Source organism: Delphinapterus leucas, chromosome 12, assembly GCF_059928025.1.
Source record: "Delphinapterus leucas isolate spDelLeu-1000000601 "Yukka" chromosome 12, BTC_Dleu_Yukka2, whole genome shotgun sequence".
In the NCBI taxonomy this organism is placed as follows: domain Eukaryota; kingdom Metazoa; phylum Chordata; class Mammalia; order Artiodactyla; family Monodontidae; genus Delphinapterus; species Delphinapterus leucas.
In genome coordinates this window covers 64573458-64585764 of record NC_143140.1, presented here as the reverse complement: position 1 = coordinate 64585764, position 12307 = coordinate 64573458, and the positions used below count along the sequence as shown (strand labels likewise).

General features: G+C 38.9%; 1 protein-coding gene across 1 annotated transcript in view; it reads left to right on the top strand.

Annotated features, from left to right (window-relative positions):
• The window catches only part of SAMD3 (sterile alpha motif domain containing 3), a 44179-nt gene extending 32533 nt beyond the window's left edge, over nt 1-11646 (top strand). Inside the window, exons 8-11 of the mRNA XM_022562830.2 lie at nt 3350-3550; nt 9890-10061; nt 10575-10657; nt 10891-11646. Of these exons, the coding sequence (XP_022418538.2) occupies nt 3350-3550; nt 9890-10061; nt 10575-10657; nt 10891-11175 (741 nt within the window). The 3' untranslated portion in view covers nt 11176-11646. The remainder of the gene's footprint in view (nt 1-3349; nt 3551-9889; nt 10062-10574; nt 10658-10890) is intronic.
• Nucleotides 11647-12307: the final 661 nt, after the last annotated feature.

Genomic DNA, 12307 nt, shown 5'->3' with positions numbered 1-12307 from the left:
GATTCTGATGTGAAATATCTTATCAAACATATACTGGGAATGTTGCAGCAGTTTCTTAGAGGGGTTAATTTATGCTTTTTTTTTAAACTTATGCTATATCTAGGACAGGAACACAGGGATTTAATAAGTGATTGTGGGGTGTCCTTGCATCCAAAGTCCTCCAGACTTTTGTTAAATAAATAAATAGATAAATAAATAAACAAACTGCCGAGTGTTAAATTACTAACACTATACTTATACAGTAGCCCCCCACCCCCAACATCGACAGTTTCACTTTCTGGGGTTTCAGTTACCTTCAGTCGACTGTGTTCTGAAAATATTAAATGGAAAGTTCTAGAAATAAACAATTTATAAGTTTTAAGTTGAGAGAGAGACCACATTCACATAACTTTTATTACAGTGTATTGTTATAATTGTTCTGTTTTATTATTATTGTTGTTAATCTCTTACTGTGCCTAATTTGTAAATTAAACTTTATCATAGGTACGTATTAAGGGAAAAACATAGTATATATAAGGTTCGGTGCCATCTGTGGTTTCAGGCTTCTACTGGGGCTCTTGGAACGTATCCCCCGCAGATAAGTAGGGGGCTACTGTAATTCATTTCTCTCTAAAAATACAGTGGAATTGAAAGTCATGCAAAAGCTGCTTAGTCAATGCTAAGGACATACACTAGGTTTCTTTTAATTTCTTTTAGGGCATTTACTGTTTGTTTCTTACTGCACCTGACATAATGATTTATTGTATAAATACTAATCATTTTTGCAGCCTTTTCCACAGATGTTTCTCTCATGGTGCAAAACAGAACAAGAAGCAAAAGTTGAAGAAAAGTGTTCACAGTTAATTGCATTCTGGATATAATGCAATTACTGCCATCAGCAGGTGGCACATTTGTTAATACTGTGAAGTTTTACAAGTCAGCCGTGCACTTGGAAACACGGGGCAGAGTCAAAGCAGTTTCCCTGCTGATTGACTAAGACACGTGACTGAATATTAAGGAAAGAGACTGTTCAAGTTACACAGGGAAACATCGTTTCCGATGACAATAGAAGTGGAAACAGGGATGACTGGAATTTGGTATGAAGAAAACTCTAGCATCTAACACAGCACTGTTCAATAAAAATATAATACAAACCACAGATATAATTTAAGGTTTCCTAGTAGCCACATTAAAAAAACGTAAAAAGAAGCAGGCGGAATTATAACATTAAGAGTATAGTTTACTTAACCCAGTATTATCATTTCAACATGTAATCATTATGAAAAATTGTTAATGAGATGTTTTACATTCTGTTTTTGCATCCTAAGTCTTTGAAATTCAGCGTTGCCAGCACACATCTTAATTTGGCCTAGCCACAGTTCAAATGCTCCATAGCCATATGTGGCTAGTGGCTTTTAGACCGGATAACTCAGATAAATACCCCCTTAGAGGAATTAGAGGGTTAAATGACACTCTCTGGGGAACACCATAGTTAGCAGGGAGCATGACCAGTTACTAATGTCAAACCCTTGTTGCATTTCTGGGGTAGATCCAAGTTAGTTGTTCCTTGTTCCTAATATTTGCAACTTTGTTCATGAATGAGATTGACCTGTAATTATCCTCTCTCATACAGTTCTTTCAGGTTTGGGAATCAATGTCGTAGACATAGAGGCTTCATAGAATGGGTTGGAATTCTTCATAGAATTTCTTTTTTTTTTGACTCCTTGAAAAAATTTGCGTAAATTTGGTATGCCCTCTGTTTTGAAAGTTTAGTAGAATTTGTCTATGAAAACTTCAGGTCTTGGTATTTTCTTTGTGGAAAGACTTTTGTCTTCTAATTAAGTTTATGTAAGGTTCTAGGAATTTCTTTTCAGTCTGTTTGTATATTTTTCTGGGAATTTGTTCACTTGGTCTATGTCTTGCTAATCATCCTATGTTCACAGATAGTGGATCTACCTGACTTTCCTAAAATGCTTGTAAAAGTCTTGATACAGGAGCCTTTTAGGCTCTTGACCATTTTTCCATCTTTTACAGGTAACATCTGCTCACATTCTGGTCAGCCAGACAGTTTGTCAACTTGTTGATTCAAGTGTAGTTCAGCCAAATGTCCGCTCAACTAACTTTTCTAGAAAGATTTTTTTCTTGTCTTCTCAAAGCCTGTTGATTATCTTAGATTTTTTTTTAAACTACATTTATTTATTTATTTATTTTTGGCTGCATTGGGTCTTGCTGCACGTGGGCTTTCTCTAGCCGCGGTGAGCCGGGGCTACTCTTCATTGCGTGCATGGGCTTCTCATTGCGGTGGCTTCTCTTGTTGTGGAGCACGGGCTCTAGGTGCACGGGCTTCAGTAGTTGCGGCTCGTGGGCAGTAGGTGCGACTGCGCCACCAGGGGAGTCCCTACCTTAGATTTTTAATGAGAATACGTGAGGTACTTTTAGCCACCCCACCCCATCCAGTGTACCCAAATGCATAGCGAATATAATTGACAGCTTCATGATTCAGCATCGCAAAATACCCACCATAATTATTTTGAATTTGGATTATATGGCATGGTACTGCAGCCCTAAAAAAGCTAAAAGGAAAAATACAAGCAATAACAAAAACTTAATTTAAAACCTTTTATCTCTTCTTAATATTTTGTCTTCTAAAATTTAAATGCATAGGAATAAATGACATTTCTATTCAGCGTGAACATTCCGGGTAATCTAGGTTTCCACGTAAAAAGGTATGTAGGAAATGAAATAACTCCTAGATCTTTCAAGAGAACAGATTATGGGACTTCCCTGGTGGTGCAGTGGTTAAGAATCCACCTGCCAATGCAGGGGACACGGGTTCGAGCCCTGGTCTGGGAAGATCCCACATGCCGCGGAGCAAATAAGCCCGTGCACCACAACTACTGAGCCTGCGCTCTAGAGCTCGCGAGCCACAACTACTGAAGCCCATGTGCCACAACTACTGAAGCCCGTGCACGTAGAAGCCAGTGGTCCGCAGCAAGAGAAGCCACCGCAATGAGAAGCCCACCCACCGCAACGAAGAGTAGCCCCTGCTCTCAGCAACGAGAGAAAACCCGCGTGCAGCAGCAAAGACCCAATGCAGCCAAAAATTAAATAAATGAACAAATAAATAAAAATTTAAAAAAAAAGAGAACAGATTATAATTCCAGAGTCAGTAATTAACTCTTTGATTTGTTCACAGCATCAAAGACATTTGTTAACCACATTCAAAGCCAAGCATAATGCTACATAGTAGTGCTCACCACATGAGTGAATCGTTGAGTGTGTCATAACAGCCCATAATTCAGGTTTTCATGAAGCATTAAACTGCCACTTGAAACATGGAACATATTAATATTTTGAAAATATTTTGTAGGAGGAAGCTGGTTGTTTAGATTATGATGTAGATGAACATATTAACTGGTTCCAGCAAGAATATGTGAAAACAGAAAAGGACTGGAGTGAAATTGATAAGAGGATGAGCCAGACTTTGGAAATAAGAAGAAAGTTGATCGGCAGCAGAACACCTCTCAAGGACATTCTTAAAATGTTTCCTTTCCTGAAGTGCCCCTATCAGGTATTTTTATTTGCTTATAATAGTCTGATTATAATGTCCAAACTGATTTTTGTCTCTTTCCTCTTGGAGCGGTAGCAAGACTATGCAGCAAGATGGTGCTTATGAATCTCAGGAGAATGTGCAAGGCCCAAGGGGTACAACTAGGACCATTTGGTAAAAATTTCTGGAATCATTTTCTGATAACACACACTGGCTGCCTTCAGCTTTGAAGAGTTCTCCATCACGGGACACATTGTGGAGGCAGGGGCACCACTACTTTGGGGTATTTTGACAGTGGGCAACATTTTCCCTTTGCATGCATTTAGACAATCAAGATAGTTTATGAGATAACTGTTAGCGTGCAACATTACTCAAAATCTATTTCCTTTATGATCCCAAATCATTTCATAAAGTGGTCTTAAAATATACAAAGTTTATGGGTAAATCAGACACCCTGCCATTTAGTTTATTTAAGGTGGACATTAAAGGGTCCTGTTACAATTTTAGTGTAATTTTGGCTGTAGCATATAATGAAAGACTCTTCAATGTTTTTATCTGAGAATACATTTCATGGAGGAATTCTGTAGGTGCAGTCAACCAAACTGGAAATGAAAAGTTTTACAGACTTTTCTTCTTCCAAAAGAAACTGAAATAAGAATTTGCCTGCATGCTTTATTTTAATAATAATGTCTATAGCAAACATCTGAGTGTTTGCTACATAGCAGCTATGTTCTCAGTGCTTTACATGGATTGTTTTATTTAATTTTTTCTCAGCAACCCTACCTTATTTATTGCTTGCTTTCTCCTTAATCTTTGGGTTGCTAGGAACAGTAATATACGGTAGCCTCTAGCTGTTAGAAGAGTATGCCAGATTGACACACGTACAAAATATACTTTTAAAGCGAAAAACTGTTAAACTGATAGCCTATAAAGTCTTTAAGGAGAATGTCCTAAACATTGTAGTAGTTCCCAAAGTACCTAGCAGAGTACTGTGTGTAAAATACAAATGAAGTATTGATTTTTTTGAATGCTGGATGAGTTAGTAGATGGTTGGTGTCTTAGTCCAATCTAGCTGCTGTAAACAAAAATACCATCGACTGAGTAGCTTATAAACAATTGAAATTTATTTCTCCCAGTTCTGGAGTCGGGGAAGTTCAAGATCAACGTACCTTCAGATTTAGTGTCTGGTGAGAGTCCACTTTCTGGTTCATGGATGGTGCTTCTTAGCTGTAACTTCATATGGCTGAAGGGCAAGCTAGCTCTCTGGGGGCTTTTGTATAAGGGCACTAACCCCATTTATGAGGACTCTGCCCTCATGACCTAAGCACCTCCCAAAGACCTCATCGCCTAATACCATCACACTGCTAGGTTTCAACATATGAATTTGGTGGGGGACACAAACATTTGGTGGGGGACACAAACCAAGGGAACTCTTGGTCCCCTTCATGTATTTTCCCCATTCCCCACTTACAACAGTGGTTGGTAAGGCTGCTCTGGTCACTGATGTTGCAACCTTTGAGGTTTTCACTGGACTGCAGCCTACAAAGTTTTAGTGATTAAACCAGATGAGCTATGGTTCAGTGGCCTTTCAAAGAACTATAGTTGATAGTAAATCTGGGGTTCATTATAGCTCTAATGAAGAGTAGAGACATTTCAGACCTAAGGCTGTATCTCTCCTGCTTTAAGTCTCCCATTGTGGCATCTGTAAGTCTTTTCTTCCTATTCCCTCAGGTATTTCACCCTTTATATTCAAAATGTGGATTGGGGTATAGTTTTGGTAATGGCTGTACTTACTGAATAAAGTTGCCCTATTTATTGTTGTAAAAAAAAGGATTAAACATTTTAGGCTTCTTCAGGAAGTACGTCCCTAACTCAGCCTTGGGTAGCTAGCTGGGATTAACAATTCATAATATCCTTGTGGCACTTCTGAAAATAAAAGCAAGTTTGACCTTGCTTACAAATACCCAGTTAACAAACAATCCCTATAGTAGGACAGCTGCCTCTGCTTCAGACCTCCCACATCACCTGTTCGTTTCTACTACCAGTGTGAAAACACTTGGCGCTTAGGGAGCTTGTGGACGCAGGTTGGTTGAAGAGAAGCAGCCAGTGTGGGAGGCTGGTCCCAGGACCCTCAATTACCACCTGTACTCATCAACGTCCTCCTCTCAAAAAACTTTCTCTCAACAGGAAATTTAAAAATTTAAACTTTTAAAACGTACTTCATGAGAGTAGAACATTATCAACTAGGAATTTGTTACTGGGACCTAGTGGATGTGGCACAAGACAAGTAAGAAAAGTTGAAGAGGGGAAAATACCAAACACAAATTTAAATAATTCCTCAAATTTCCAGTAAATCATTTGAAATGCTATAGTTTTCACATTACTGAGAAACGATTTCAACAATCATTGTTTAAAACTTAAGTGAAGTGCCTAAGAATCACCAGCTAATATAAAGTTTCAGAGGAAAACAAGAGAATCTGAGTTTTGTTTTTGGCCATGATGGAGAAACTGGTCCTGGACCACCTTCCCATCATTAACATGGATAAAACTGGGAAAAATATCTATGAGGCAAGTGCTTCCAGGCATTGGAGAGTAGGCATCGCAGGACTCTGCTCTTTTTTTTGTTTTATGAAATTGATTATTTTTAATAAGTTAATTGAATTATAGTTGACTTACAACATTATGTTAGTTTCAGGTGTACAACATAGCGATTCGATATTTTTTATAGATTAAGCATTATAGAAAGTTATTACAATTATATTGACTATATTTCCTGTGTTGTACCTTACATCCCTGTGACTTATTTATTTTATAACTAGTAATTTTTTACCTCTTGGTCCCCTTCATGTATTTCACCCATTCCCCATCCCCTTCCCTCTGGCAACCACTAGTTTGTTCTCTGTATCCGTAGGACTCTGATCTTGATTAAAGGGGAACATACAGGATGTGCCTCAGTTTTCTTCCTTGGGGTTACTTTCTAGATCATGGCACAAAAAGGTGAAAGCCAAGCAGAATGGTGGTCTCACAGAGTTGAACAGTTAGAGGTGGGAGTTTGGGAATGATGAAGTAGCTGGTATTTGCGAGAGAAGGTACTAGAGGAAAGATGGAGGGCAGAAGTCCATGGAGGGATCCCCCAGAGGTCTTTGGCTGAGCGCTGGACTGCACAGGACAAGACCCCACAAAGCTGCGAAGAGGGGCTGCCACAGGACGGCAACCTGAAAGCAGAGGCGACACGGTGTTGAAAAATAAGAATTCCGGCCCAGTCAGAGTGGGAAGACCTTGCTGAGAGTCTTGGGCATCCATCTGAGACTCCAGAAAGTCCATACTTTATGTCCTAGATTTGAGTTGGGGCCATTGACTAGAACTAAGGACAAAAACCAAAATAAACCGAAACAAACTCATTCAAACAAACAATAAGATTAAGTCTGACAGAACCAGAAGGATCAACCAGAAATTTAATTGCCTGCCACAACAAAATTTAACACCCTTGAAAGGAACACAGTTTAATCCAGACTCCCTACTAGTGGTCACTAGGGGTAATAGTGAGTGGTGCCGCTTCATTTTCCATCCCTGGATTCCTGGACCTGTGAATTCTGGCTACGAGAGAAACAGCACCATATATTGGGCTCTGACTCAGCGCATATACAGCTCCTGGAGAACCTTTCCCCAGCCCTACAAGGAACTGCTACCTAACTGGTGCTGTAACGAAGTCTTCAAAAGGCCATTTCACCGTTCTATCAAGCCAGTTGCTTCAGGATGGTGGGAACACGGTAAAACCAGTGAATTCCATGCAGCATCACTGCGGGGCATCTTAGCAGAGAATAGAGTATATATTTTAAAAGAACCAAATTGAAATTCAGAACTGAAAAGAACATTTATCTGAAATGAAAACATCATTGGATAGGGAAATGCTTATTGGGAAATGCAAACTAAGGGTCTGTGAACTTGAAGATAGAAATGATCCAATCTGAATAGAAAGGGGAAAATGATTAAGGTTAATAACCTTTGGGACAAAACCTGGGGTTGTAGAGAGAGGGGCTATTCTGTGACTGACCATTCACGACTGGGGGTTTGGCTACATGAGGTTTGGGGAAGATTTGAGCAAATAAGTAAATATTGGGTTGGCCATTCTGTGACTGACCATTCGTGGCTGGGGGTTTGGCTACATGACATTTGGGGAAGATTTGGGCAAATAAGTAAATATCAATACATCCAGGATAATGGGAGCCAGGTTTTCGCTGTTGAGAGAGGATGTATGGGAAGCAGGGAGGTTGGAATAAGGCCTGTGTTGCTGGGTTGGAATTGAAGGTATCAGTGTGAACTCATGGTTTTTAATACGTATATATAGATATTTAAACAGATAGATGTATGTCTGTATGTGTGCATGTATATACAAATATGTATTTCCTAGCTTTGTTCTGTAAGAAATCCTAGAACACCAGTGAAGCAATGAGCACATCAAGGGCTGAAATCTTAGTTTTAAAATATTCTCCATTAAAAGGAACCCGGGGCTTTTGGAGAAATAGCTGACTCCAAGGCTGAGGCAGAAAAAATCCGAGATGAGCCTGAAATATTGTGTAGTGCCAGAAACTAAGGAAGTGCTCATAGACCAAGAGGCTATGTCAAGAGGCTTCAGGGGTCAACTCCTGCTGGCCGAGTCTGGACGATCTGAGCATTAATATAAATAATGAAAGGATTAGAGTTATGATCATTTGAGTGAAGAGGGATTTATTATTCTGTAGTGATACAAATAAATGAATAAATTAATGTAGGAGAAGAGAAAGCTACACCGTAGAGTAGAAAGCCAATAAATTTAGAAAGAATTATGGAATTAGAAAATCACCATTTGGCAACTATCATATTCAATAGTAATACTTGATTCAGGCAAGAATCATTGGTGGATGTGAAATCTTACTGCTGAACGACAGGAAAAACAATATATTTACATCAACTCAAGGGAAACCCCCCTTAAAACACTTACAACTATATGTTAATTAATAACATATTAATTAACCAGTCAGATTCCATCTTCACCGAGTGATAAGTTAGTATCTTCAATAATGGCACCAGTTAACACCTTCTGATGGAGAGGCGCCAGCATTCTTGCCATAATTCATAAATCATGAAGAAACATCATACAAACCTAGAATGAAGGGTGCTCTGCTAAGTAATTGGCCTCTACTTTTCAAAAATGTCAGGGAATTTAAGAAAACCAAGATGCTGCTTCAGATTGAAGGAGACTAAAGAAACATGATATCTAAATCTCACGTGTTCCTGGATTATGTTTTGGATTTATAAAGAGCATGACTGCAACAACTGGCAAGTTTGAATGGATTCGATTTTCCTGATTTTGATGGTTATGCTGTAGTTATATAGGAGAGCATCCTTGTACTTCTAGCTAAGTACAAGGAATAATAATATGCAATGAAGAATTAAGGGGTAAGAGGGCATCATATCTACAGCGTACTTTCAGATGGATCAGAAGGGTTAGCCTTGGGGGAAGTTGAGAGCTCTGTTTACTCTTTCTGCAACTTTAAGGTCGACCTGAGATTAATTTTTTTTGAAAAAGGTTAAAAAAAATTCCTAAGCTGTGCGCCCAGGAAAGTGGACAATATTTACCTTCCTCATGCCTCACTTCACATCTCCCTGCTGAGAGAGGTTCTTTGTAGGGTATTAATCTAAATTAGTCGTCCACTGAGTGTTGCCTGATAGCAGAGCCGCTATGTCTTTATGAGAATGTGAATGCCAGTTTTCCAATAACTTAACTTTTGGACCTAATCCTTGGGCAATTTAGGATCCACCAAGATACTCAGGAAATGATGGGTAGTATGTAACTGTTCCTTATAGTGTTTTAAGGAAAGTGATAATTACATAATTCCTACTAGTGTGGGTGATGAACATCTTATAATGCCACTCTGTCAGAAAAGTTGGGAGGCGGACAGTGGTGGTGGACCTGTCCGCAGGGAAGAACTTAGGCAGTGGCAAGAAAAGGTGGTTTTGAGTAAAGGGGTTTCCACACAGGTAAACTGTTTTTGCTTTCACCTTGTAGTCAAATCTCCTAGACTCATTTTGGTTTTCACCCTTTATTTCTGTCTGATCTTACAGAGTTTCTAAAGCTCTTTTCCCTTTAGGATACCATGGTCAGGAATTTTTCAAGGTTTGATTCCTGAAATCTGACAGTTCACTTCAGGCTTTCATTCTTTTCTCCTCCTCCGTCCTAAGTCTTTATACTTCTCCACTAAAGCTAATCAAATATCTAGTATATAAACTAACATTCAGAGCTTAATATAATTCTAAAGAGTAATTTACTTCCTTACATTCTATACATTAGCTTTTCTTGTGATCTTTTTCTTTTTTCAGCTGTTCAGAGAATTCCAACTTCTTACAAGGACAGATATTTATAAGAAAACAAGGCACATTTTGGAATCCTATTCAGAAAATATACTGGCTTCTTTTGCTTCGGTGGACAATCCAATCAATATTGCATTGCAAGAAAAAATGAAACAGCATACAGATGAAGACATGTTGAAACGTTAGTAAACCTAAGGGATAGGGTGATCTGGTCTCAGTTATCTGTGTAATTCAGGATAATTAGGAAAGCCATGCTTTGTAGAATTCAGTGAAACAACATGTGGGAAAGAAAAAAGAATTTCTCAACTAGGAGGAGTTGAGGTGTAGATTTTCAAAGTACACTTGATATTGTAAAATTATATTTAGGAAACTAGTAACCTGTTAATTTCATACACAAGGTAATTTACAAGCCACAAGGTAGAGTACAATGAAATCACCCTGGCTGAGGGACAGAGAGTACAGAACTCTTATCTTCTCCTGGCAGGGATCTGGAGGGTAGAACAGGAGATCTTGAATGTTTATTAGAAGGGGATGTTGGTTTAAAAAATGGTAGGGAAACACTGATCTAAGAAGGCTAGTTTGTTCTTTGTAGAAGGTAACAAAAAATAATCCACATGTTTTGATACTGGCTTTACTTACAACAATTGGTAAGAGCTTATTTTTACTTGGACTGTGAGCCTGTTTGCTTTGACAGATATGAAGATGACAGCCACCTGTTTACTCCTACCAGATGTTTTCGGGGAGGATCCCAGCCTTTTTGTCATTGTGAATGAGAAGGTATGCGGTATTTCAATGATCACTGGTTTGAGATTTCATATCTTTACATGATTATTTATTTGAAGCAGGATGGTGGCCTATTTTGAAGTTATGTTTTGTCATATTTACAAATAATGCTAAATTGCAAAAAGCTCATATATTGTAATATCATGGTTAGATTGAGGCATCTTGTATTATTTAGCTAGTTTACACATCATGGGGTGGTGACTACTGTAATCTTTTTTTTTTTTCAGGTGCAAGTGTCCACACCCGTGTTAGAAGTTAAGAACCCTTTCAACATGGATGTCTGTGAATTTTCTTTGTATTTAGAAAAAGAGAGACTCACAAAGGTGGATGACTGTATTACAGCCTTGGCCACTCTCATAGCTGCCTTCCATGTATTTGGGATCGAGTGTCCAAGAAGACTGTCCCAAACCCTCAACTTCCTAGAGACACTGATTTTTGATACGCACAGTCCATATTTTCCTTCTGTGAAAGAAAAGGAAAAGGAAGTAGGATTTCAACACCCAGTCACTTAATAGCATGCCAAATATTTTATCAGAATTGATCTCTGGGATGGCTGAAACTATTAAAGATTGTTTTGATTTAGTAGAGGTAGGTATTAGAAAATCATCTTGTCTCTAGGATTTGAATGAATATCAATGCCTTCTATCTTTACACTTCGATACTTTCTTTCTTGAAATTCTGTAATAAAATACTACTTAAAGAGATGTTTATTTTGAGTTCTAAGCAATTCCAGTCCAAGTTAACACTTTCAAGGGTGCATTAGTTTTTAAAAGACACTACGCTTCACATTTTCTTAAATCCTTCAGATTAGGATATGACCTTGCACTTAAGTCAACGTGCCCACTTTTGATAGACAATGTCCAGGAGCTGCACACTTGTGGCCTGTGGTTTTGCCTCTAGTCTGAACATTGCTTGGAAACATTTTGAGCATTTTAAGAAGATGCTCACACTCCCCAGTTCCTCTTTCCCTCAGCTGACCTGCCCTGGGGGGTGTTTTGGTTTCCTTCATTCATACCTGTGGAGAACCCGGGCTGCTTCATTCCTGAGGTCTCATTTCTGGCCAATCTCGCTGGCACAGGTTTTGATCATCTGTGACCCGTCTTCATCTTTCTCTGCTTCCCTCCCTTGAGATACAGTGATGTGCCTGGTTCTTGTCTCCCCACACGGTTTCTGGTTTTCCTTCACCTTGACCTCATCTGCCCTGGTTGCCCCTTGGGCTTGTTTTGATCTATGATAAGGATCTTGCTTTTCACTCCCAGCACCACTTGGGCCTCAGCTTCTAGCTTCCAGGTTAGGACCCTTCCTAGACTGGCTCTCCAGCCTCTCTCAGGAGCCCTAGTCCTGGTGCCTCACCCAGCCCAAAGCCCCATGTTGTAATTCATCCAACATTAGTTTTAAGGTGCCCCTTGTCATCATCACAATCTCAACATTAGTTTTGACAGAACTGGTGGGTTTAGAGACTGAAGAATTTAAGTGTGCTAATATTGCACCACAGTGCGATGGACATTTCCTGGGTTACTTCATCAAATAAAATGTTTTTTGAAGTTTAATAAGAAAAGGGCTCATATGAATTACTGAAGAAATATTTTTATAGCACGTCTCTAGAAATACTGCAAAATACTAATATCTTTCTAACTGTTCATT